Source organism: Nannospalax galili, unplaced genomic scaffold (assembly GCF_000622305.1).
Source record: "Nannospalax galili isolate Female #2095 unplaced genomic scaffold, S.galili_v1.0 scaffold634, whole genome shotgun sequence".
NCBI classification, from domain to species: domain Eukaryota; kingdom Metazoa; phylum Chordata; class Mammalia; order Rodentia; family Spalacidae; genus Nannospalax; species Nannospalax galili.
The window spans coordinates 829,925-855,708 of NW_008336853.1; the positions used below are offsets into that span (position 1 = coordinate 829,925).

The following is a 25,784-nucleotide window of genomic DNA, read 5'->3' on the forward strand; positions in this document are numbered from 1 at the left end:
CCCACCTCTGCTGCTGGGCCTCACTTCCGCTGCTGGGTTGAGGAGCGGTGGCCTCCCGATAAGCACTACTGTTTCCTCTGGGGAAGGAAGGGAAGGCGGGGGCAGGTGCTAGATAGAAGGCCCACTGCTGGGCCAGCTCAGAGCCAATGGAGCTCAGCCATAGCAGGCCGGGGGACCAGCAAGGTAGCCCCAGGATCAGCTCCTCAGGAGGCCTTCTGTTAGAACAGGTGAGGGGCACTGGTGGGTCAAGAGGCTGAGCGGTCCCAATGCCTTGGGGCTGGGCCTTCCTGCCTGGGAGTAGGTCTCCAGGGTTACTGTATCTTTCCACCTTGCTCCTAGGTTGAAGCTCAGCCCCACCACTTCTCCCCCGAAGAGGTAAGAGGTGGAGTTGGGAGGATGTGGAAGGATGTGGGAAGCAGCCCTGCAGCCTCTCAGAGGGAGGTCCCTCAGCCTGAAGGAGGCCGACTACATCATCCTCATTCGGGGCCTGAGGTGTTGGTATCAGGGAGGGCTGCTTGGTGATGGGGTTCCTGAGGTGGCCCTGCTGTGTCGCAGCGGGACCTGCTGTATGAAGAGGCCCTGTACACTGTCCTGCACCGCCTGGGTCAGCCAGAGCCCAACCATGTGAAGGAGGCCTCAGAGCTGCTGTGGTATCTGCAGGAGGTAGGTCCAGCACCGACCCTTACCCACCTTCCTGCCGCCAAGGCTCAGGAGTTCTCCCTTCCGGCCTGGCCACCCCACCTCATGCCCCCAGCCTCCCACACTTCTGCCCCCTACCAGGCCTTCCAGGTGCAGCCTGAGGAGCACCAACGGATGTTGCAGCGTGTCAGAGAGCTTGAGGTAAGCTGGGCCTGGGCGCTCTGGGCAAGGAGGGGGCGTGGGAAGCCCAACTGGCTCAGAGACTCAGGCTGCCTCCTCCCATGCCTCCAGAAGCCCATATTTTGTCTGAAGGCAACAGTGAAACAGGCCAAAGGCATTTTGGGCAAGGATGTCAGTGGTGAGTGTGGGTGGGGTGCCTCAGGTCCTCCTCTTCCCATCACAGTCTGGCCCAGAACTCTTTGCCAGAGAGCCCATCCCCCAAACATCCACACTGCTGCTGGCCCCTTGTACTTGGCAGCTGGGCTTGGAGGGACCCTGTTCAGCCTTTTCTGTCTTTTCCCAGAGGAGGCTGGGCCCCAGAGAGAGATTGATGGGAACTGAAGGGAACCCTGGAGCCTTGTCCTCCCTCTCCCCAGGATTCAGTGATCCCTACTGCCTGCTGGGCATTGAGCAGGGGGTTGGTGTATCAGGGGGCAGCCCTGGGTCCCGCCGTCGGCAGAAGGCTGTGGTGAGGCACACCATTCCTGAAGAGCAGACCCACCGCACCCAAGTCATCAGCCAGACACTGAATCCCGTCTGGGATGAGACCTTTATCTTGTATGTGGCCCTGCCCCAGCCCCCATCCTCTGTTCCCTGCACGCATCTGGGGCTCCTCTGAGAAGTAGGTCTCTCCAGCCAACGAGATCAGTGATCTTCCTGGCTCAAAAAAAGGGGCCTGACCCTGAGGGCTCACAAGTTGAGCTAGAGGGAAAGTAGGACAGACAGGACAGACCCATGACATAATGCCACTTGTGTATCTGCCTGGTATGATGGTAGACACCTGTGATCTTAACCCTCAAGAGGCTGAAGAAGAAAAGGGACAAGCTCATGGCCAGCCTAGGCTACATGGCAAGACTGCCTCATAAATAAATAAATAATAAATAAATAAATACTGGTGGAGCAGGGACAGTTGGGCCCCTCTGGATGAATGGAGGTACCTGCAGCCTTACCTTGAAGGAGGAAGAGAAGTGGTTAACAGGGAAGGAAGAACTAAGGTAGGGAGGGGCCTACTGGGGATGGCAGCTTTAGGAGCCAGGTTCTAGGCTTATGGCCCATCCTCATGGCCTGGCCTGATATGGGGGAGGAGGGCTCAGTCCTACTCTACTAAGCTCCTTAAGTGTACATGCTTTTTTCCTCCCTAAAGAGAGTTTGAAGACATAACCAATGCAAGCTTTCACCTGGACATGTGGTGAGTGATGTGCCCTGCCCTGGGTATGGGAATCAGAAAGACTGGGGGCGTATGGCAGAGCCTTCCTACCGATGGGGTCATGGGCCCCTTTTCCGCCTCTTGCTCATACCACTGGCCTACAGGGACCTGGACACTGTGGAGTCTGTCAGACAAAAGCTTGGGGAGCTCACAGATCTGCACGGGCTCCGAAGGTGGGTGCGGCAGACTCAGAGGGAGGAAAGGGCTCTGTCTTTTTTCCACATGCACCCTGGATGCTGGTCTGCAGGCTCTGTCCTTGGGTGCCTTGGCGTCTGCAGGTGAGAACAAATTCTAATCTGATCCTTCACCAATCCTGCCTAAAATAGGATCTTTAAAGAAGCTCGGAAGGACAAAGGCCAGGATGACTTTCTGGGGAACGTGGTTCTGAGGTTGCAGGTAAGGGCTGTGGAGAAGGATCAGGAGAGAGACAAAGGCAGGAGTAAAGGACTCTGGAGAGGGGCTCCAGGTCTAGGCCAAACTGAGCCTAGGGTCTGCCCCTACTGCCTTCCTGCCCCCAGCTCAACTCTGTACAAGGTCCTGATACTCATTACTGTTTCCTGCCAGGACCTGCGCTGCCGAGAGGATCATTGGTACCCGCTAGAGCCCTGCACTGAGACCTACCCAGACCGTGGCCAGTGCCACCTCCAGTTCCAGTTCATTCACAAGCGGGTAAGTCTGGGGCTGTGTCCTCCTTCAACTAGGGCCTTCTGGGTTGGGGAGGGGTGGCCACACCTGGCACAGAGTCCTCTACTCACAACCCTGCTGACTCCATTGCAGAGAGCCACTGTGGCCAGCCGCTCCCAGCCCAGCTACACTGTACACCTCCACCTTCTGCAGCAGCTGGTGTCCCATGAGGTCACCCAGCACCAGGTACTGCCCTGCTGGAGTTAGGTACCACCAGTGCTGCCTGTTGGGTCCTGATATGTCTTACTGTTTCCCTCAGGCAGGCAGTACCTCCTGGGACGCATCACTGAGTGCCCAGGCAACAACCATCCTCTTTCTCCATGCAACACAGAAGGATCTGTCCGACTTCCACCAGTCTATGGCGTGAGTACACAGCCCTGCTCAGAACACCTCCTCCACTGTCTGCCTACAGGCCGGCAATCCAAAGCCCACCTCTCAGGAGTGTGCTTTTGGGCCCAAACTGTGTGCTTTAAGTTTTGGATCAGTTACAAATTTTTCAAATCTGGAGATTTCACTCTCAACTCAGGTTCTAGCTGCTCTTGAATCAGGAGTGCTAGAATTTTAGGTTGGCCAGAGCAGAGTTGCGTGTCCTGTATCCAGAATGTCACTTCCCTTCTTTGCATCTCCCAAGTTCTGGGCTTTGCCACTCTGCTCCAGCCCCATTTCCCAATGCCACAGGATCATGGCAGCAAATAACTGACATCCACAGGTCAATGTTAAGGTCAGGCATGGTGGTGCAGGCCTATAATCAATCCCAGCATCCAGAAGGCTGAGGCAGGAAAATTGCAAAAAGTTTGAGGCCACCCTGAGCAACAGGGTTAGGTACTGTCTTAAAAATCAAAACTGGAGGGGGCTGGAGAGATGGCTCAGAGGTTAAGAACACTGGTTGTTCTTCAGAAGACCTGGGTTTGAATCCCAGCACCCACATGGAAGCTAACAACTGTCTATAACTCCAGTCCCAGGGGATCCAACAGCCTCTTCTGACCTCCGAGGGCATTGCATGACACAGGTGCACTTACTTATATGCAGGCAATACACACATACACACAAAATTTTTAAAAAATTAATAAAATTTTTAAAAGTTTTAAAAAAAAACCTGGAAATAAATAACAGCAAATCTGTTTTCTCCAGGGCCATGTCAGATTCTGGGAATGTCAGGAAGGTGCACTCAGGAATTACCGGCATGTCAGGAGTGGAGAATGGCCACACCTAGGGTGCTGGTCACCAGAAGGCCACCTGGACCTGGCTGCAGTTTGGTCTTTGAGTGGGAAGCATGGGAGAAAGAAATTGGGCAATCCTGGGGCTGTTTGTGCTTTTGGAACCTTAGGCAGGATGTTCTTGAAGAGGAAGCTGCAGGGGGAGGAGGATGAGGCCAGTGTAGGTACCAGAAGGTAAGAGGCTAGCTTTGCCTTCAGGGCCCAAGCACACAGTGCAGGCAACAGCTGTTCCAGTAGGGACATCAGCCTGTCTCTGGTTGCTCTTCCCCTCCCCCTTTCCCCATAAGCCTGTCTAGCTCAATCATCCCTTCCGTCCAGTCTTCTCTAAGCTGCCTAAAGGAAAGTTCCAGCTGATGACCACCATGTGTGCATGAAGGCCAAAGTCTCTAAATCTGATTTTTCTTTTTTTAAAAATTATTTTTTTATTTTATGTGTATGAGTGTGTTGCCTGCATGTATGTGAGTGCACCCGTGTCGTGCAATGCCGTGGAGGTCAGAAGAGGGCTTCGGATTCCCCTGGAACTGGAGTTAAGGACGGTTTGCAGCCGCCATGTCGGTGCTGGGAATCAAACTCAGGTCCTCTGCAAGAGCAGTCAATGCTCTTAACTGCTGAGCAATCTCTCCAGCCCAATGATTTTTCCTTTTTTTAAAAATTTAATTTTATTTATTTATTTTTGTTTTTTGGGGTTTTTTTTTTGAGACAGTGTTTCCTTGTAGCCCCGGCTGTCCTGGAACTCACTATGTAGACCAGGCTGGCCTCGAACTCACAAAGATCCATCTGCCTCTGCCTCCCAAGTGCCAGGATTAAAGGCGTACACCACCACGCCCAGCCTTACTATTTTTATTTTATGTGTATGAGTGTATTACCTGCATGTATGTAAGTGCACCCATGTTGTGCAATGCCATGGAGGTCAGAAGAGGCTGTCAGATCCCCTAGGACTGGAGTTACAGACAGTTGTTAGCTGCCATGTGGGTGCTGGGATTTGATCCCAGTTCTTCTTAAGAACAACCAGTGTTCTTAACTGCTGAGCCATCTCTCCAGCCCCTCTTTTTTTTTAATAATTTTTTTATTATTTTTATTTTATGTGTATGAGCATATTGCCTGCATGTGTGTAAGTGCACCTGTGTCATGGAATGCCCACAGAAGTCAAAATAGGACATCAGGTACGCTGGAACTGGAGTTATGGACAGTTGTTAGCTGCCATGTGGGTGCTGGGATTTGAACCCAGGTCTGCAAGAACAGCCAGCGCTCTTAACCACTAAGCCATCTCTCTAGCCCTCTCAATCTGATTTTCTAAAGAAACAAGAAATCCTAAAGTTTTATCCAGGCATAGTGGCTCACACTTGTAATCTTAGCACTTGGGAAGTGGGGACAGGAGTTCAATGTCATTCTCAAGAATATAGTGAGTTGAATTCAAGGCTAGCCTGGCTACATGAGACCCTGTCTGAAAATTTTAAAAAAGAGGGGCTGAAGGGGTCTGGAGAGATGGCTCAGAGGTTGAGAACACTGGTTGCTCTTGCAGAAGACCAGGGTTCGAATCCCAGCACCCACATGGCAGCTAACAACTGTCTGTAACTCCAGTCCCAGGGGATCTGACAGCCTCTTCTGACCTCCTCGGGCATTGCTGGACACGACACAGGTGCACTTAGCTACATGCAGGCAATACACGCATACACATAAAATAAGAGAAATAAAAGCTTTAAAAAAAAAAATTAAAAAAAAAAGGGGCTGGGAAAATAGCTCAGTCAGTTAAGTGCTTGCTCTGCAAGCATTAGGACCTGAGTTCAACCCACATTTTTAAAAGCAGGGTGTGGCAGGACATGCCTAAAATCCCAGCACTGGGAGGCCAAGAGAGGAAGATCGCTGAGGCTTGCTGGCCAGCCAGTCTGGGTGAATTAGAGCTCTAAATTCAGTGAGAAATTCTGTCTCAAAAAATAAGATGAAAAGTGGTTTCATACTATACCTCATGTTGACTTCTGGCCTCCACACGCATGTACACACTTGTATGCAGACCTTCACACACAAGAAATCCTGGGATTTTCTTTCTTTTTTGGGGGGGGGCCGTCTTTTTGAGACAAGGTCTCCCTGTAGCCTCAGCTGGCCTGGAGCTCGCTGTGTAGACCAGGCTGGCCTTGAACTCAGAGGTCCTCCCACCTCTGCCTCCTGAGTGCTGGGATTAAAGGCATGCGCCACCACACCCAGCTTTTTTTTTTTAAGGTTTATTTTCACTAAAAAATATTATTTTTTGAGGCTGGAGAGATGGCTCAGTGGTTAAGAACACTGTTTGCTCTTGCAGAAGACCTGGGTTTGAATCCCAGCACCCACATGGCAGCTAACAACTGTCCGTAAGTCCAGTTCCAGGGGATCCGACAGCCTCTTCTATTTTCCACAGGCATTGCACAACACGGGTGCACTTACCTACACAGAGACACACACATACACATAAAATAAAAATAATAAAATATTAAAAAAGAAAACATTTAAAATTTTTTAAGCTAGGCAAGGTGGCACATGCTTTGAATCCCAGCACTCGGGAGGCAGAGGCAGATGGATCTTTGTGAGTTCAAAGCCAGCCTGGTCTACATAGTGAGTTCCAGGACAGCTGGGGCTATAAGGCGACCCTGTCTCAAAAAGACAAAAAAAAAAAATTTTTATGTTATGTATAGACATGTATTGCCTACATGTATATAAGTGCACACATGTCATGTGTTGCCTGAGGAGGTAAGAAAAGGGTATTTGGATACCCTGGAGCTGAGTTATGGATGGTTGTTTGCCATCATGTAGATGCTGAGACTCAAACTCAGGTCCTCTAGAACAGCAAGTGTTCTTTACCACTGAGACATCTCTCCAACCCCTCAAGATTTTTTTATTTTGTTTTATGGGTGTGAGTGTTTTGCCTACTTGTATATAAGTGCACCTTATGGTTGCAGTGCTCCTAGAGGCCAGAAGAGGATGTCAGATCTCTTGGAACTGGAGTTACTATGAGCACCTTGCTGGTGCTGAGAACTGAACCCAGGCCCTCTGGAAGAGCAGCAACAGGTGGTTCTTAATTACTGAGCCATCTCTTTGGTCACTGAAGTTATTTTTAACTTCATTTTATTTTATCATTATTATTATTATGGTGTGTGTGTGTGTGTGTGTGTGTGTGTGTGTGCGTGTAATTGCTACAGTGTGCATGTGGAGGTCAGAGGACAATTTTTTGCCACTTTATGAGGTTCTAAGGATCAAACTTGGTCATTAGGCTTAGCAGCAGGCATCTTTACCCACTTAGCCATCTTGCTGGCCCCAGAAATCCTGAAGCCTTAGCAACATAAAAGCCACAATTTAAGAGATAGGTGATTTGAAAACCATCCATGGAAACAAAAATCCTGTAAGCCACTATTAGTTAAATCTGTAAATCACTATTAGTTAAATCTGTAAGTCACTGTTAGCTACTGGACTTCAGCCTCTGCTGGTGGATAGACTCCACAAGACACTCTGGAGCAAGGCAGTGTTGCCTTCTTGGGCCCTAATGAGGATTTTCTGACCCTGCAGGCAGTGGCTGGCCTACAGCCGCCTCTACCAGAGTCTGGAGTTCCCCAGCAGCTGCCTCCTACATCCTATCACTAGCATCGAGTACCAGTGGATACAGGGCCGACTCAAGGCAGAACAGGTAAATGGGGTGAAGGGTGTGAGGCAGACAGGGCTCTGGGAAGGGGATAGCCTACAACATCTTCCCGTCTTTCCAGCGGGAGGAACTGGCCACCTCGTTTACCTCCTTGCTGGCCTATGGCCTCTCCCTCATCCGGAAGTTCCGCTCCGTCTTTCCCCTCTCTGTCTCTGACTCTCCGGCCCGGCTGCAGTCTCTCCTTAGGTCAGTAGCTATCCTTTTCTTTTGCAGAGGGGTCAGGGGTTCTTCTGAGTCACGGTGGGGGTGGGGCCACAGGCCTGTGGACATAGTTCTTTGTCTCCCAGAGTCTTGGTACAGATGTGCAAGATGAAGGCCTTTGGAGAACTGTGCCCAAACAGTGCCCCGCTGTCCCAGCTGGTTTCTGAGGCTCTGCGGGTAAGCACTTTCCCTAGAGTGAGGGCAGGTGTATACCTTGGTCTAGCAACCCTTCCTTGCTCACCACCTGTCTTCCAACAGACTGGCACAGTTGAATGGTTTCACCTGAAACAGCAGCACCATCAGCCCATGGTGCAGGTAGGGGCTAGGGCCATGTGTGGGGAGGGGATATGGTGTCTGCCCATGCAACCCTTTTCAGCCATCTGTGTCTTTCCCAGGGTATCCTGGAGGCAGGGAAGGCATTGCTAAGCCTGGTACAAGACATTATGGGTGACTTGCACCAGTGCCGTCGCACGTGGAACAAGGTCTTTCACAAGTGAGCAGATGTGGGTCTGAAGTGAGTGGGCCTGTGGGACCCTAGTGGGCACCAGTGTGATACACCCATTCCCTTTCTTTAGTGCCCTCAAGATAGACCTCTTCTCCATGGCCTTCCTGGAACTGCAGTGGCTGGTAAGGCCCTCTGCCATCCCTAGGCAGCACCCCTCTGTCCAACTCTGCAGCCCTGCCTACCAGGCCTTTTTCCTTGCAGGTGGCCAAGCGGGTACAGGACCACACAGTGGCAGTGGGCAGCCTGGTGTCTCCAGAGATGGGTGAGAGTCTATTCCAGCTCTATGTCAGCCTCAAGGAGCTCTGCCAGCTGGGCCCAGCCCCCTCAGACAGGTGTGCAACAGGTTGCTTAGAGGTGGGCTGTAGGGATGGAGGAGAAAAGATGGTCAACAAGGGCTCTGGCCCAAGGCCAGTGCCTGCCTTCCATAGGCTGAGCCCCTACTCTCCCTAGTGATGGACCCCTGGCCCTGGATGGTTTCCACCGCTGGTTCCAGCCAGCCATCCCCTCCTGGCTGCAGAAGACCTACAGTGTTGCCCTGGAGCGGGTGCAGCGTGCTGTACAGATGGACACGGTGCAGGCGGGGCTCTGTGTTTGGGAGTGTGGTGGGGTTCTCTGCTGGGACCTCAGAGCTGCGAGAAGCCTGTAACCCTCTCTGAATATCTCCTCTGGGCACTCTTCAGGCCAACAGTGTATAAAATGTGGCTGTCTGATATCCTGGGGTTCAATAGGGCTTCTCTGGGTTTAGGGATCCTGCAGGCCTGGGGGACATTGGGCAGAAGCTTCTTTGTCCTCCCTGTAGAGTCTTGCCCAGTTCTGATCTTGATGTGGGGGGTAAACTTGTGCCTTCCCTAAGCCTTCTTTTCTAAGAGCTCCCCCTTTCCCCAGCTGGTGCCCCTGGGTGAACTGACCAAGCACAGTACTTCTGCTGTGGATCTGTCCACTTGCTTTGCCCAGATCAGCCACACTGCCCGGCAGCTGGACTGGCCAGACCCAGAGGAGGCCTTCATGATCACTGTCAAGTTTGTGGAGGTCAGCATCGTCCCTTGTGTCCTTCCCCATCTGTAGGAAGTCTCACTGCCACCCCACCCAGTTTCTCCCAGGTTCTCAAACTACTAGTCACAACTAGACCCCACATGGCTTGTGCCCTAAATTCCAAGTTGCTAATAAGATTCCCCTCTAAATACCCATCCTGAGAGCTCCACCCATTGATCCATCCCCTCTGACCCACCCATCCTAGGACACCTGCCGACTGGCCTTGGTATACTGTAGCCTTATAAAAGCCCGGGCCCGAGAACTTTCTGCAGGCCAGAAAGACCAGGGCCAGGCAGCCAACATGGTGAGAGTCCACAACTGGGACTGAGGGGCTTGCTAGGGTGGGGTGGATTTTCCTGTCCTGGTGCTGTTCAAGAAGCTCTACATCCCTGTGCCCATGCCTGTCCCCAGCTGTGTGTTGTGGTGAATGACATGGAACAACTGCGGCTGATCATTGGCAAGCTGCCCACTCAGCTGGCATGGGAGGCCTTGGAGCAGCGGGTCGGGGCCGTGCTAGAGCAGGGGCAGCTGCAGAATACACTACATGCTCAACTACAGGGCGCACTGGCTGGGCTGAGCCACGAGATCCGTACCGGTGTCCGTACCCTGGCTGAGCAGGTAGGTACTGTCTGATCCCCCAGGAAGCTTGTCTGTCCTGTTCTCCAGGAGGATGGGCTGATGTCTGTCCCCCAACCCTAAACCTAAACTTCAGGTTCCAAGCCAGCTCTCTAGATCCCCCATTCACTCCATCTTTATCTCCCGTTTTGTGTCCCTAGCTGGAGGTGGGCATTGCCACACACATCCAGAAACTCATGGGTGTCAAGGAGTCCGTTCTACCTGAGGATGTAAGTGACTGTCCTGCTTACTGACCTTCACTGCCCTGGCAGCTCTGTGTCTGGGGTTGTGAAGGAAACCTGGAGGGGTAGGCAAGGGTTAAAGGCACTGGGCATGTCAGAGATCAGTCTCCAGCCTCGGGTCAGGCATGATGTCTCCCTTGGCCTGTTTCCTCCTTGGGTGCTCAGGAAGGCAAGCAGGTGGTAGCTTGGGCTCTCCCAGCACTGATGGATGGTGTGGGTTGCCCCTGGGAGGTTCAGCTCAGCTTTGAAACCCAGCAGGCCTGGGAACACAGGTCTACATTGCAGCTGACCCCAGGCTCCTCAAGTGTAAGGGAGAGAGTGAGTGCCACATCCCTCTAATTGTCTGCAGGGAAGGGAATTCATTAACTTGTTAATAGCTGAGTAAGCACACATTTTTGTCCTAGACACTAATTTAAGCTTTGGGGCTAAGTCATTGAACAAGATAAAAACTCCTGCTTTTCCTAGTGCTTGTGCTCTTAGTAGGGGTTAGGGAAGAAGTGGAAGGAGAGCTAAGTACAGAGGTCTGTCTAACCATGACCTTAGTTGTAGCCGTAACTATAGATAGACATCGAGAAGTGTATACGTTCATGAACACACTTACATGGTAAGATAATAAGTGCTAAAAGGAAAAATAAAACAGACTGGGGTGGGTGGGAAGTGTCAAAGACGTGTATTTTTCAGTAGTGGCAGAGGAAGGCCTTATTCAGAGAATGTCAGCTGAGTCAAGACCCACAGGAAGCAAGTAAAAGAGCTATGGGGCTTTCTAGAACATTCTAGTCAGGGATCAGAAAAGGCAAAGGTCCTGAGCAGCACCAGGCCTAGCAGGCTCACAGGATACAGGGGAGGCCAGTGTGGTTGGAGCTGACAGAGGAACCAGGACATAGGAAGGTGGAGGGAGGCAGGGACCAACTCCCACGGATACGAGTCAGTACACAAAAGCTCCTGGTTTTGTGAGGAAGGGGATTGAGGTAAAGCAGTGGAAGTAGGATGGGGATCAAAACTGGGCATGAACCAGATGTGTTCCCCACCCCACCTAGGCCATTCTGCCCCTGATGAAGTTCTTGGAGGTGGAGCTTTGCTACATGAACACCAACCTGGTTCAGGAGAACTTCAGCAGGTCTGCAACAGCCCCTGCCCTGTGGTGCCCGCCCACCTCTCCAAGGCCTCAGCGCCCATGGGTGGAGGGCATGTTATGACTAACCCCTTTGGTGACCTCCCTTAGGGGATGCAACTCAGGGACAGGGAGCTCACCGCTTTCCACACCTGCCCATTTCATTCTGCCCTGAGCAGCGAGCGCTTGACCATGTGCTAACCTGAAATTGGCCCATCTGTTCTTTGGGCTTGGGTCATCTTCAGGGCCCCTGACTGCTTCTCTTCCTTCTTAACATTTGGGGCATCTGGTGTTATTGGCCCATGGTCCAGGGGACCTTCTGGTTGGGATGCTCAAAGTATGGGCTCTGGAGAGCCTAGGTTCCGACTCCAGCATTCTTTCTCAGTGGCTTCCAGCTCTTAAAGTTTCAGTGCTCATGATCAGTGTTCTGGCCTCTACTGAGGACTGAAGGGGTCACACAAGATGCCAGGACAGGGTCTGTGCATAGGAAATACAGTCATGCTGACCTGGACCCTCATCCACCTTGGCTCCCTGTGGCTCCTCCTTCCCGGAGTTCTTCTGAGCTTTAGTTCTTATGCCATTTGCTCTCTTTTCAGTGTTTTTTCTTTTTTTCCTCTTCTAAATGAGAATGAGCTCCTCACCAAGGTGGAGCTTTGCTAGGAAGCCTTTAGAGCAGTGACTGGTGCATAATGAACACTAAAGTCTGTTAATGAAGTCATTACTTATTTTTTTTTTAATTTCTTTTTCTTTTTTTTTTTGGTCTTTTTGAGACGGTCTCAGCGTAGCCCCAGCTGGCCTGGATTCACTATGGAGACCAGGCTGGCCTTGAACTCACAGAGACCCGCCTGCCTCTGCCTCCTGAGTGCTGGGGCCAGTGCTTTTAATTGCTGAACTATCTCTCCAGCAAATTTATTTATTTATTTATTTACTTATTTATTTACTTATTTTTTAGTCTTTCTGAGACAGGGTCTCCCTGTAGCCCCAGTTGGCCTGAACTCACTTTGTAGACCAGGCTGGCTTTGAACTCACAAGAGATCTGCCTGCCTCTACCTCCAGAGTGCTGGGATTAAAGGTGTGGACCCAAATTCATTACTTTTAACATAGTTCCCCTTCCTTTTTTTTTTTTTTTTGTGGTGGTGGTGGTGAGAATGCCTTACATATACTAGGCAAGCACTATACCCCTGAACTATACACATATCTTGGCTCAGGCCGCCCTCATTTTTTTTTCTTTTTTTTTTTTTGAGCTAGGGTTTTAAACTCACATGTAGACCAAACTGGCCTTAATCTCAAGAGATCCACCTGCCTCTGCCTTCCCAGTGCTGGGATTAAAGGCATGACCACCATGCCCAGCCTATCTCAATCTTTTTTTTTTTTAATTTTTTATGTGTATGAATGCTTTGCCTGCATGTATGCAAGCGTACCCATGTATTCAATGCCTATGGAGGCCAGAAGAGGGCGTTGAATCCCCTGGAACTGGAGTTATGGATGATTGTTAGCTGCCATGTGGGTGCTGGGAACTGAACCTAGGTCGTTTGGAAGAGCATCTAGTGCTCTTGACCGCTGAGCCATCCCTCCAGCCCTCCTGCGTTCTTAATTATGCAATACCTATTAAAATAAACTTACCTGCCAGACTCTAACACATGTTGTCTCTGGTGGCTATCAAGTCTGTGTCCTTGACACTATTTTATTTTCCCAGTAAGGAGGTAAAAACCTTACCCACACTGTGTGTTGCAATCTTACCCACTTGCCTATTCAGTGTGACCTGGTGGGGGGGGGGTGTCCAGTCTTCCTCTGAACTCTGGTTTTGTTTGGGTTCCATGGTCCTGCTGAGGCAGGTTCTCCATCAAGGTCAAGAACTTAATGTTAGGTAAAACTGATGATCCTTTTGGCTGCCTGCTCATCTGCCTTTCCACAGGAGACCACCTGCCAGCCCTGACCCCAGCCTCACTTGTGGAGCAGGAGGGGGAGGTAGGGTAAACCTGAGTCCCTGAGGCCTCCCCTTTCTCAAGAGCATCTTTGCTTCTCCTCCTCTGCCCATCACTCTTCTGCCCTCGGCCAGCCTTCTGACCCTGCTGTGGACCCACACACTCACGGTGCTGGTGGAGGTGGCCACTTCCCAGCGAAACTCGTCCCTGGCCTCTAGCAGGCTGAAGGTTGCCCTGCAGGTAATGGTACCAGCCATGAGGATAGTAACTCTGCAGTATGGACCTGGGGTCATCCCTATTCTCTCCTGCAGAACCTGGAGATCTGCTTCCATGCCAGGGGTTTTGGTCTGCCACCAGAGGCCCTGCACACGGCTACCTTCCAGGCAAGTGTCTTTTATCTTGCAAGTGTCAAGGATAAATCCAGGGCCTTGTCATGAGAGGTAAGTACTCTGTCACTGAGCTGAGCTATCTCCAGCCTGAAGTAGGAGTCTTCTGGTGAGCTCCCAGTAAAGAAGGTCAAGGCAAGGGAGCCTATCTTTCTGGGTTCTCCTGTATCTGGGATCATATATATCATTCAGGAGATCAAGTCAAAAATGAAAAGATGGGCCTCTTATTCAAAATTTTTACAAATTTTGAAATGCTGACAACAAAGAAATACTAAGTGTGGAGTCCTTCAGAGCACAGGGTCCCTGTGTGCCTACATTGGAGATGCTTCCAAAGCAGGCCACCTGGTGCCTCTTCCCTGGGTGGGTGTCTTTTGGGCACTGTCAAGGGTGTACCCCTTTCTGTGGTCCCATGGCTCCAGGGCTTCCTATCCCAAAACCAAGTCTTGCCTGCTCTGAGAGCCTGGCTACGGTTAGGTATGATGACATGCAAGTAGATGCTGGGCTGTACCATTCCAGGCTCTGCAGAGGGACTTGGAGCTGCAGGCAGCCTCCAGCCGGGAGCTCATCCAGAAGTATTTTTGTAGCCGAATCCAGCAGCAGGTGAGGCTCCCTTTTGCCCTGTACCCACTGTGGGCCACTGTGGACCTCACCCCTCTCTCTCCTAGCTGGTCCCTATGTGTGCTCCCATGTCAGGCTGAAACTACCTCCGAGCATCTGGGGGCAGTCACCGTCAAAGTCTCCTACCGTGCCTCTGAGCAGAAGCTGCGCGTGGAGCTGCTCAGCGCCTCCAGCCTGCTACCTCTGGACTCCAATGGTAAGTGGAGGCTACCCATTGGCCATTCCCCATGTCCTCCTCCCTGGCATCCCCACTAGCATCCTGGAGGCTCAGAGGAGCGGGCTGTGATACTAAGGAATAACAGTTGGAATGTGTGGGTGGGGTGGCTGGAACTCAGCTAGCATCCCCTCACCTGGGCCACTTGCCAGGTTCCAGTGACCCTTTTGTTCAGCTGACATTGGAGCCCAGGCATGAGTTTCCAGAGCTGGCCCCCCGTGAGACCCAGAAACACAAGAAAGACCTTCACCCACTGTTTGATGAGACCTTTGAATTGTGAGTCCCTCTTCTCCTCCCAGTCCCTCCCTTTACGTTCCTTCAATGAACACTCCCTCCCTCAGGAGCTCCTGTGATGACCCAGCCCTTGGGACAAGTTTGCATATCCTGAGATAAAGGGGTGGACTTCTACAGGCAAGGATGTTCTATCTGAGGTCCTTAGGGACCTGCTCTCTGTTGAAGATGAGGCTGGGGCCACAGGCCCCCTGATATAAAATCAGCCCATGGTCACAGGGGACATTATACCACATGGCAGAAATAAGCCAGCTGAGATTCAGCTGTCACATGCTTATCCTTAACAAGACAGTGATCTATATGCTGGAGGAGGGTAAGGGTGACAGCACATTTGGGCAGGGCAGGCAACTGAGCCCCTGACTTTCTGCCAGCCTGGTGCCTGCTGAACCATGCCAAAAGGATGGAGCATGCCTCCTGCTCACTGTGCTAGACCATGACACGCTGGGAACGGATGACCTGGAAGGGGAAGCCTTTCTGCCTCTGTGTGAGGTGCCTGGACTGACAGGCTATGAGGAGCCTGGGGAGGCACCTCAAACTCGCCTGCCTCTCACGTACCCTGCGCCGAATGGTAGGCCTAAGTCCTTGGTTAGGGGAAAGTGCAAGGGGTGGGAGAATGATCCCAGGGTGCTTTGGCAAGGGCTCAGAAATGCTTTCTTGGGAGATGGAAGCTAGTAGAACAAGAACATGACTCGGGCTGCTAAGGAGGCCAGCAAAGGTCTCTGATGGAGACCAGTGAAATTTAAGCTTAGGGAGGTGTTATGTGACTTGTCCTGGTGGGGAAGGTCACCAAGGAGTTTCCTTTGAAAGGAAGGCCTGATCCCTATGCAGGAGGCACATCTTATGACACATAGCCTGAGCTTAATAGTAATAGTTCATGTACTTTTCTATCTGTATCATAAGCCAGTCTAAAGTACCTAGGTCTGTTAACTTCTAATTCTCAGAACGGTTAGTGAGGCATGACTGTTCTCAGCAGTTTTACAGGTGAGTTAGCTAGCTAGCCTCAGGTTCTCACAGAAAAGGGTGGTAGTCACCACCTCAGGCACATTCATGGTTTCAGGCTTGCACAAGTTCCTTCAAGGTTAGCACAGGGATAGGACAGTGCTGTGTTCTCCAACCCAGGCACTGCCTCTCCCTGTTTGACTCTCAAACCCTTTTCTCCACAGGGGATCCAATCCTGCAGCTGTTGGAGAGCCGGAAGGGTGACCGTGAGGCCCAGGCCTTTGTGAAGCTGCGGAGGCAGCGAGCCAAGCAGGCTTCCCAGCATGCCCTACAGTCAGGGCGGTAGCAGTGGAGGCTGGAGTCCTGAAAGGCTGGGGTCTTCCTTGCCACAGGGAAGCCCTCCAGCCTGGTGGAACACTCAGGGAGCACGAGGAGGTGCACTGCCCAGAGTGTGGGACCTTCAGGAGTCTTGGCAGACCAGCCCTTGGTAATGGGGCACTGTGACTAGTATTTATCCTTTCTTTGCCCTCCGAGTTTTGTCTTGACCTCAGTGTTCCCTGCCATGTCCCTGCTCCCCCATCTGCCTTCTGGAACTGCTGGTTCTGTCTACTGACATGGGGCCCTGGGGTGGGACTAGGACTGCAGACACAGACTCCACAGGGAGAGAGGACCCTATCAAAGCTGCCCTGGGGAGGTAGGGGTGGCAATTACTAGAGGGAGTGGAGAAGGATGTTGGCTCTGAGGTGAGAGCTGGCAGGCAACAGGGCAGACAGATAGCAACAGAAAGGACAGTTTGTCTGTGCTGAGAACACTTCCTCCCTCAGATGGAACCTGCCACCTAGAAATGTTCTAAGTGAATAAAAAAAACATTATCCACTGTCCTCATCTATATTTGGCTTACAGTGGGCCCAGGAAGACTTGCTAGGATCTGTACACCACCTCCCCCCAGCAGACACTGACTGCCCCTGGGCCACAGAGCCAGAGAGGTAGTAGGGGAAACTGACACAAGAGCAAGGGGCCTGGGGCAGTCAGTATTACATGTGTTTGGCCATGACTTACAGTGTATGATTATGTGCCACAGTATTCATGTGACAGTTAGAGGACAATTTTAAAGGAGTTGGGTCTGTCCTTCCCCTATGGGTTCTGGGGCTCAAACTCAGGCTGTCAGACTTGTGCAGCAAGCACGTTTACCTGCTGAGACACCTGGCTGGCCCTTAGCCATAGCTTTGAACACGTTATCTGGCACCTCAGTTACCGTGGTCAGTGCCTAGAACAGGGACCTTGTATGGGGGGGGGACACCATGAGGCTGCATGGCTGCTCTGGACAGCAGGAGAGCAGCCCTATTTGTGTATAGGGTCTCTTCTATACTGCAGTCACAGCCTCGGGCCTGGCAGTCTTCAAGTGTAACCCCAGTAAAGTTAAATAACCTGAACCTGCACAAGCTGGCAGGTGAAAGGTGGCAGCTCTAGCTCTGAGGTCAGAAGGAGCCTCCACTTGCATGTTTTCTCATCCTCGGGACCCAGGAGCATGAGAAGCAGGGCAGAGGGGATGGAGGCAGGAGGAAGGCAGGGCACTTCAACAAATCCACCCCCCTTTCTTTCTGTTTCTATGCAAACTACCTAGAACAGGAATACCTGTCTGTTCCTTTGAGAAAACATCAATAAAAACCAGTCAGAGCTGGACAGAGAGCACTGAACAGAAAGGCACTGGGCCTAGGAGGTCTCTGTGTTCAAGGCTAATACTCTCCACAATGGTGATCCCAGTGATCCTTGACACTTGAGCTGCCTTTGAGTCTAGCTGGGCCCCAGGCCTCTTCAGCCGCCTCCTCACACTACAGGATGTGGACACTAGCGGTTTCCACGGCCAAGGCAGGGCTCCCCCTCATCTGGAAGCGTGGATGTCCTCTGTGGACCCACTCCCCCATGCAAACAAGCTACCACTGCAAGTTCATATTTTATTTCCAATAAGTTTGATTTTTGCATTTTCGTAAAAAAAGAAGAAAGTTTTCACTTAATTCATTGAAAGCCCTTTCGTGCTAAGCCCAAGGGAGGGGCCTGGGCCAGAGCAGACTCTTTTGCAGCCCTCTTGAGCCCACTGGACACCCAGTGCTGGAAGCAAGGTCGCCTCCCTCTGCCCACTCTGCCCTCCCACCCCACTGCATCTCTCTGTACAGAACAGTTTTTTAAAATTGAAGCTAAAACACAATATACATTGGACAGGCACACACACACATGCACACAGGCGTCTGCCCAGAACGGCAGTACGTCAGCTGCACTCAAAGAGCACCAAGGAATGCATACGAGCTCCTCCCAGCAAGAAGGGGCAGGACCTGTGCCCCCTTGGTCCTCAGGCTGCACTGCTCCCCAACTGCCCTGCTAGCTGCCAGAGGGAGGGCAACGGCTCTGCAGCCACATGCCGGGGGGGGGGGCAGGGACAGCTGAGGGCAGTGCCAACCTGGTTAGGTGACTGAGGGGCCAGGGAGGCTGGTCTGGGGAGTCCAGAAGGAAATGACCAAGGGAAACCCCAGGCTTCAAGAACCCGAGGGTCAGAACTGGGCCTTGACCCCTAAAGAGCTTCAAGGGCCCAGGTATGGGAGTGGGGCTGGCCCTGAAGCTTTGGCCTGCCAGCTCCTGTGGCTGTCTCCAAAGTTACATACACATTTGGTAAGCCCAGAAGCTCAGCTGGCTTAGAACTCCAGCAGACCTTTAGGCCTCCCTGAAGCCCTCATAGCTGGGAACTAGGGGACCTGAGCCCACACTTGATGCAGGCCCTGGTCCACAGTGGCTGGGTGAGCAGGGACTGCCCTTCCAGTTTCCCCTTCCCCTCCTTCGAGCATCTCACCCCTTCCCTGCTCAGGCCCAAGGAAGTAGTTAAAAATAGTTAGTTCCTACATAAAAAGACATAAACATATTCTCTGCCAAAAGGCCAGTGGGAAAAGGAATTTTGTCTCTGAGCAGGAAGAGTAGGGAATGGGTAGTGGAGGACTGCAAAATAGTCTTTTCTTTTAAAAAGTGCTTGGTAAGTCCATTTTAAAGTGTGTGTCTATATCTATGTACAGATATACACACTGACACTGTGCACACGTACCACGCACACCTGCACACACACCAAAATGTATACATGTACATAATCATATACATATACATACATACATATTATATACTGTAAAAAGTCCTAGGTGAGAAGATCTGGACCCAGCTGGGCCAGGCCTGTAGGGTCACGACTGGAGGGCATGGGCCCGACCAGGCTGGCAGACAGGGCACTCACCGCCCTCAGCACAGAGCTCGCACAGCACAGCATGTTGGCACGGCAGCACCGCCCGGGTCTGCTCCTGACATTTAAGGCATTTCACCGATTGCATGTGGAACACAGCCTGTAGGAAGAGTGACACTGTGGTTATTGGATGGTCTCTACTGGCAGCCTGGCCTCACGGTGAGCAAGCAGCAACTCTGACTCTCACTTTGGTGTCTTTTTGAGGAGGAACCTGAGGCCCAAAGCACATAGAATCCCACTACAAGTGAGAGCAGCTCAGCTCCAGGCTCCACTGGTCTTCCCAGTGATAATGTGGGGGGCCAGCTGGGTGGCAGCTCCCACCCCGGGGACTTCTGTTGGCAAAGATGAATGCCTCTTCTCATATTTGATCTTCTAGGCACTCAAGAAAGACAAATGAGGCTTGAGGGACAGGACTTGGGGACTGGCTACTGAAGCCTCATAAAGAAAATAACCACTTCTGCCAGGCGTGGTGGTGCACACCTTTAATCCCAGCACTTGGGAGGCAGAGGCAGGCTGATCTCTCTGAGTTTGAGGCTGGCCTGGTCTACATAGTGAGTTCTAAGACAGCTGGGGCTACAGGAAGACCCTGTCTCAAAAAGACATTAAAAAAAAAAAAAAGAAAAAAAGCTGTTTTTACTGGTCTAAGCCACCCCTGGGACCAGCAAGCACCTGGCAGTGCAGACTATGCAGACTGGCAGCCCTGAGGCCAGTCAACGCTGGAATGTGCTGGAGTAGAGAGCTAGATACCAGGGTGGGCCTGGACACAGGGCTGACTGTAGGTGAAAAGCACGGTGTGGGCATTGCCACTCCTGCTTTCTTGCTCTACGTGATGGCATTCTCTCCTCACCCCCTTCCAGCGGACTGGCATTTTCAGCCTAACGCCAGTCTTTCAGGAGGCTGACACCACTGGCCCCCCACCCATGCTCCCTGGTCTTTGGGCTGACCTTGTCCACTTGCTCCAGGTGGGCCCGTAGCTGCTTCTGGAGGGAGTAGAGGGTGGAGAGTGAAAGTGCCTCCAAGTCCGGGACAGTGGGCAGGGCCTGGGGGTCTGGCCCTGCGTGCAGCCGCTCCAGTTCCTCCTGGAGCTTCTTCACCTGCACTTCCAGTGCATCCCTCTGTTCCCGGGCCAGCTCACACTCCGCTCCTGCTGCACTGGCCCGCTCACCAGCCTCCTCTGCTTCCTTCTTCCAGGCATCACAAGCCTGTGGGCCCAATACACAATACCTCATCATGATGGCCCCTGCCTCTGCCCTCCCTACCCCCACCCAGAGAGCATCTCCAGGTGCCGGTATGGGCCTCTCTGGCTGTGAGGCCTGCTAGGAAGCTGGGCCTGCTGTCTGGGAAGGGGACAGGGAGGCTGCTGCTGCCTGCAGAGAAGACAGGTTTCAGGACCTCAGGAAACCCTCCCTCTGCAGGCAGGGATGGGGGCTGGGCCTAGCATGGCAGGGGTTAACAATGTAGGGCTCACATCCTGGCCTGTACCCCTACGGGCAGCTGGGCAGTGGCTGGACAGATGGCCTAGCTCAGAATCTCAAAGCAAAGACAAGAACTCCTGGGGCCAGACTGTACCCAGGCTGTGGTGCCAGCCACCACAGCATTCTGACTAGCAAGACCAGACCTCCCATGGGGGGAGGGCAAATAAATTTCTGCTGTTTTTCAGGCCCCTGCTTCCCCCACCCACATGCCTGCCCTGTGCAGGATAGACTTGGGCTGGATGCCACCAGGCACTGGGGACAGCAGGCGGGCGTGGGGCCCAGTACCTGCTTAGCCTGCTTCCAGGACTCCTCCCACTGCTTGATGGTGCTGTTGGCTTCATCTAGCTCTTGCCGAAGCCGGGCCAGCTCAGCAGCCCCTGGCCCTGATAGGAAGGCAGGGGAAGTGCCTGGGGAGAAGCTTCCAGAGGCAAAATGCTCCCAGATGCTGCTGTTCATCCCGTTCAGACCTGCCCCAGGGAGGGGAGGAACATCAGCTGTGGAGGGCTTAGGCCCAGGCCCTGGTCAGCCCTGCCTGGGCTTCCAGGGGCTGACTGAACATTGGGTGAGTGTGAGAGAAGAGAGCAGGGTGTGAAGGTGCCCTTGGCTGGGACAGATCTAAACTTTAAGTATCATCTGCAACTATGTTGAGTCTTAGTAGTATCCTCATCTATAAAGTGGAGTTCCCATTGTAGCTTGAGGGGGCTCAGGAAGGACTGTGTGGGACAGCAATCTGTGAAGGTGTCTTGTTAGGCTACAGCATGGGTCCTCTTGCATTCCAGTGAGAGGTAAAGGAAGGTTCTGACAAGATGAAGAGACAGGACAAAAGCCACCAGCCAGTCAGTGCCTCCTAAAATGGGAGGAATGGAGCAAAAGGGACCAGGGAACCTTGATTGATAAGCAGGACACTGAGACAGAAAATATGCAACCAAGAACTCACACGAATGTGTGGCAGTAATGGAACAGTGGAACAGGAGAGTCAGAGCACGTGGCCTACCTTCCCAGTAATTTAGGCTGCCCACCTCCCACCAGCTCACTTAACTGTCTCTACTAGTCCCATGTACTGCTGCTCGCTGGCTCCCAGGGAAGACCATCTTCATGAAGCTTCCGGCTTCCTTCTACTCACACGTATTCTGGTGACTTCTTCCTCGATCCCTTTCCCACTAATTGAACTAGATTTTAAACATTCTTTCCTCCGAGCAACACAGGCATACTGATACAAGAGAGGTGCTGTCCTGCGGTGCATCCACTGTGTGTACTGTCTGAGCCTATCCGCCAGGAGGAACCTCCAGACCATTCACACAAAACTGGTCTGGCAGCAGGGTCTGCTCACCTGTACCTCTGCCCTCCTCATGCAGGTGGTATTTATCTCTGGGAGTAGAACTGGTTCTTCAGAGAGCACCCTGTGCAAATTAGGTCCCTGTTTCACTCTGAATGGGATCCCAGTATCTGTGCACCTTTGCCTCCAGCAATGGTGGCTGGGGCTGCTAGATAACACTTCGATCTACCTGTGAGGTTACCCAGCAAGGGGATATGTGGGGCCAGTAGGTAGGGCTCAGTTGAGATGCTTCCAGAATGTGGGAGTCAAGATGTAGCATTAGTATTTAAGTGAACACAACCCCATCATAAAAGCCTGTTCCCAAGCCGGGCATGGTGGCGCACGCCTGTAGTCCCAGCACTTGGGAGGCAGAGGCAGGCGGATCTCTGTGAGTTCAAGGCCAGCCTGGTCTACATAGTGAGTTCCAGGACAGCTGGGGCTACAGGGAGACCCTGCTTCAAAAAGACAAATTAAAAAAAAAAAAAAAAAAAAAAAAAAAAAAAAAGATCCTGTTCTCAACTGGAAAGGTGCTGCAAAACCCCAGGATGCAGCAAGGGAAGTCTCTGACAGTGCCAGAATTTCAAAGGCTCTCGGTCCCTTCCTCTAACTGGAGGTCCAGCACCTTAGGGGCTCTCTGAATAACTGCTAGGAAGTGGGATGGAGCACTGTTCATGAGAGGCACTGTGCAAGGGGCTGTGCAGAGTACTGTAGATCCATTACCTCAGGGAGTATTCTCTCACTGCCCCCATTCCAGGAGCCTTGCCCCTGTGTGTGGTGGCTGGGCCTCCATGCTGTGCTTTTCACCACTGAACTATGAGAACACTTGGGCCCCAGCTCCCTCTGTTCTAATGATACACTGAGCAAACAGCTGTCTGGGAAAGATCTGGGTCCCTGATGCCTCTCCCTGCCAGGAAGGAAACTCTTGAGATGGGATGGGTCTGACCTTGGCTGGTGTAACGCTGGGGAGCAAACCCAGGGTCCGCAGGCATATGCTAACCCAGTGCTCTACTATTTTAAGCCACACTTAGTATGACTAGGCAAAACTGCACTGAAGACCAAGATTTGTCCCTGGAGACTGAGACTACTGCTTCCCTATGGGCTGGCCTGTCCTTGCACTGGCCTCTGCATTTTACTTAATCTTTACAACCACTGCATCCATTCCACAGTACAGGAAGCTAAGATGGAGGCTTAGCTGTGTCCACTTGTCGAGGCATTCAGGAATGGGTCCTTCCTCTAACTGGAGGTAAAGCCTTGGATCCTGAAGCCCTGGCCAGGGTGATGAGCCCTGGACACAGCAGCCAAGGGAGCTTGCCAAAAGGCTCTGGGTTCTTGTCCTAGTTCCTCTCTTACCCAAAGATCCATGTGATGCTGAGGTCCCCAAAAATGTATTTTCTGACTGGCTCAGGTGGCCCTGGGGTTGTTGCAGAAAATGTGAAGAGAGGCTGACAGGAGGGGATGGAGAGGCAGAGTGGAAGGAGGCTGAGCTGCCTAAGGAGCCAGGGATATTCACAGGCGCAGAGCTCTGCAACAAACTGCCACCTGTAAGAGAGACCCAGAGGGTGGGCTGGGTAAGGGCCAGGTAAGCCAAGTGGGTGCAGGCGAAACCCCAAGGCACCCTTCAGGCCACACTGCCCACCCACTGCCCAGTACCGATTGTGATGCTGCTGGGGTGGGGCACTGTGCTGTTATCAAAAGTCTTCTCCAGGGCCGCTACCCCAAACTCGTTCAGGTCCAGGTCATCCAAGGCAGACTCTAGGGACAGAGATTGGAGTATGGGCCTCCCAAGGTCCATGCCCTAGACTCCAGGCTCTTCCTGACCTTGACTGCCTCACTTCTTGTCCTCGCTATACCTCTGCTCAGCTCTTCCTCTGTGCACACCAACCCTGATGTCACCTGCCAAGTTCAGCCTAAGCATGTTTCTAAAGGCTTCTTTGATATCCCTAGGAGGAATCCAGACCCGATCCAGGCCAGCTGTGGTATTGCATGCCAGTAATCCCAACTCATAGGACACTGAAGCTGGAGGACCAAGAGTTCAAGACTAGCCTGGGCTATAGCAAGTCCCAATCTCAGAAAGAATGAATTCAAGGTTCCAGCTTCCTCTGATAGAAAGTATGGTCTCCTTATTTCCAGGCCATGTGTCTTACCCTGAGATCACTGAGGCTGTCAGAGTCCTAAGCCCTTTGTAAGCAGTATACAGTAGGTACCTGACCAATGCTAGTGTCCCTCTGCTGAAATGTCCTGGGAGAGAGAAGGGGAACAGTTTCTCTTTTAGATGGTAAAAGCAGGTGCTAGAGAGATGGTTCAGTGGTTAAGAATAGTTGCTGCTCTTCCAGAGGACCCAGGTTCAGTTTCCAGCACCTACATGGCAGCTAACAACTATTCTTAACTCCAGCAGCAGGGATCTGACACCTTCTTCTGACTTCTGTGGGCACTGCATGGACATGGTGCACTTACATACATGTAGGCAAAACATTCATACACATAAAAAAACAAAAAAGATGGCAGGGGCAACCTGCCATCATTTGTCTCCCCTGTGCCTGGCATGGGATCTGGCACAAAGTGGGCACACATAAGTAATAAGGAAAGGGGCACTGACATTTCCTTCTTGGTCCTGGGGTCTGAACCTAGAGCATCATACATGCTAAGCACACAAACCATCACCGAGCCGCACCCAGTCTGTGGGCACTAGCTTCTATCTACTAGCATTCTGAGGACAGTTGTGCAGGCTGTTAGCTTCACAAGGGGCTAACTGGGGGGTGAACTAGGACGGCATGACACATCTTTTATAAAAGAGCTCCAAGGTCTCGTCTTTGCCCTACATGTTGGAACTCATTTTCTCTTTGGTTCAGAAGGTCCAAGTGTCTACCCTGATTTCCCCAAGCCAGTGTCTAAAGTATCTGCTGTGCTCATCTGAGTCTAGCTTCAGAACACCTTGTGTCTCAGACTCCAGGTCCAGTCCTTGCAAATTAACCCTGCCTAGTTACCTATGACCGACTCTACCGTGTCGCTGGTGGGGTAGAAGGGCAGAGCATTTGCATTCATGCCAGGAGTGCTGCTAGTGCCTGCAGGGCTCGGGGGAGTGGCTGCCAGGCTGGAGGTGATGCTGGAAGAGATGCTTGAGGTCAAGGGGCTGCCCACAGGGAGGATGCCCAGCACGTCCTGCAACGAGAGTGAGGAGAGGCAATGGGATACCTGTCTGCAGAAGCCATGGCACAGGCTAGGACAGGCCAGGTGAGACTAAAACTATCAGCACCTATGGGCCTTAGGCTAGCTGTCCCAGTGAAACATGGAAGCCACTGGCCACTCCTGCAGGCTCCCAGCAGAGGGAGGGTAAGCATAGGGCCTGGCATTGAGAGGGTCCCTAAACACTCCTGATGAATGGGTGTGTCTAGGAGAGGAGGGACTCGAGTCTGACCCCCACCATCTCTGGACTTTGGGTCAGAGCCCACCTTAGTCTCGCCTTAGTTTGCAGGGAAACTGTTACCCTACTCCCTGAAGCCATCTGGGGCTCTGGGTCTGTCCTCTCCACAATGGTGCCAGGTAGGAGGAAGAGGGCTGAAGCTCGGTACCTGTTTGGGTTGAAGCAGAGGCTGCTCTTGACTCCTGGGCTCTAGTGAATGGGACTTTAGTTTAGCCTGAGAAATAAAAACCAGTGAAAGTGGTGTGGGGAGCTCCAAGTTCAGCATCCACCTGGCCTTGCTATGTACCACTGAGGCTGCAGATACAGGGGGCAAGGAGCGCCACCTGCCAAGTGCCATACTGTCCCCCTTTTCTGGCCCTGCCCCCTTTCTCTCTCCACGTATATACCCTCTTCACACCTCATTTCCTGCCCTCCTCCTATCCTAGAAGCAATGAGCTATTTCTTTCCTCCCAGGTGACTCTAACCTTTGGATGAGCCTAGGTTTATCCCTGGCTATTTACTGACTCCAGGCCTTGTCCCCTCATTAGAGCATCATAGTTTGGAATGGAAAGGGGGACATCTTGCTCCTACTGACTGGCTCGATGGCC

At 52.2% G+C, this 25,784-nt stretch overlaps 2 protein-coding genes across 6 annotated transcripts in view; one reads left to right on the forward strand and one right to left on the reverse strand.

Annotated features, from left to right (window-relative positions):
• Unc13d (unc-13 homolog D) overlaps positions 1 to 17,410 on the forward strand; it is a 19,180-nt gene extending 1,770 nt beyond the window's left edge. The window contains exons 3-33 of the mRNA XM_029562684.1: positions 340 to 375; positions 556 to 663; positions 781 to 840; positions 931 to 997; positions 1,236 to 1,416; positions 2,003 to 2,047; positions 2,170 to 2,238; positions 2,392 to 2,461; positions 2,630 to 2,734; positions 2,843 to 2,935; positions 3,009 to 3,112; positions 7,501 to 7,618; positions 7,695 to 7,819; positions 7,921 to 8,011; positions 8,093 to 8,149; positions 8,230 to 8,327; positions 8,410 to 8,461; positions 8,541 to 8,671; positions 8,790 to 8,910; positions 9,225 to 9,368; positions 9,577 to 9,675; positions 9,783 to 9,989; positions 10,148 to 10,216; positions 11,266 to 11,345; positions 13,399 to 13,504; positions 13,576 to 13,647; positions 14,167 to 14,250; positions 14,344 to 14,464; positions 14,635 to 14,758; positions 15,145 to 15,341; positions 15,937 to 17,410. Coding sequence (XP_029418544.1) covers positions 340 to 375; positions 556 to 663; positions 781 to 840; positions 931 to 997; positions 1,236 to 1,416; positions 2,003 to 2,047; positions 2,170 to 2,238; positions 2,392 to 2,461; positions 2,630 to 2,734; positions 2,843 to 2,935; positions 3,009 to 3,112; positions 7,501 to 7,618; positions 7,695 to 7,819; positions 7,921 to 8,011; positions 8,093 to 8,149; positions 8,230 to 8,327; positions 8,410 to 8,461; positions 8,541 to 8,671; positions 8,790 to 8,910; positions 9,225 to 9,368; positions 9,577 to 9,675; positions 9,783 to 9,989; positions 10,148 to 10,216; positions 11,266 to 11,345; positions 13,399 to 13,504; positions 13,576 to 13,647; positions 14,167 to 14,250; positions 14,344 to 14,464; positions 14,635 to 14,758; positions 15,145 to 15,341; positions 15,937 to 16,058 — 3,156 coding nt within the window. The 3' untranslated portion in view covers positions 16,059 to 17,410. The remainder of the gene's footprint in view (positions 1 to 339; positions 376 to 555; positions 664 to 780; positions 841 to 930; positions 998 to 1,235; positions 1,417 to 2,002; positions 2,048 to 2,169; positions 2,239 to 2,391; positions 2,462 to 2,629; positions 2,735 to 2,842; positions 2,936 to 3,008; positions 3,113 to 7,500; positions 7,619 to 7,694; positions 7,820 to 7,920; positions 8,012 to 8,092; positions 8,150 to 8,229; positions 8,328 to 8,409; positions 8,462 to 8,540; positions 8,672 to 8,789; positions 8,911 to 9,224; positions 9,369 to 9,576; positions 9,676 to 9,782; positions 9,990 to 10,147; positions 10,217 to 11,265; positions 11,346 to 13,398; positions 13,505 to 13,575; positions 13,648 to 14,166; positions 14,251 to 14,343; positions 14,465 to 14,634; positions 14,759 to 15,144; positions 15,342 to 15,936) is intronic.
• A 243-nt stretch (positions 17,411 to 17,653) lies between these two features.
• Positions 17,654 to 25,784, reverse strand: part of Unk (unk zinc finger) — a 33,025-nt gene continuing 24,894 nt past the window's right edge. For all 5 annotated transcript variants that reach the window (XM_008831380.3, XM_008831378.2, XM_017797705.2 and 2 more), the window contains 7 exons: positions 25,346 to 25,411; positions 24,761 to 24,935; positions 23,427 to 23,528; positions 23,127 to 23,315; positions 20,747 to 20,928; positions 19,931 to 20,188; positions 17,654 to 19,086 (listed from right to left, as the gene is read on the reverse strand). In XM_008831380.3, coding sequence (XP_008829602.1) covers positions 18,931 to 19,086; positions 19,931 to 20,188; positions 20,747 to 20,928; positions 23,127 to 23,315; positions 23,427 to 23,528; positions 24,761 to 24,935; positions 25,346 to 25,411 — 1,128 coding nt within the window. In that variant the 3' untranslated portion in view covers positions 17,654 to 18,930. The remainder of the gene's footprint in view (positions 19,087 to 19,930; positions 20,189 to 20,746; positions 20,929 to 23,126; positions 23,316 to 23,426; positions 23,529 to 24,760; positions 24,936 to 25,345; positions 25,412 to 25,784) is intronic.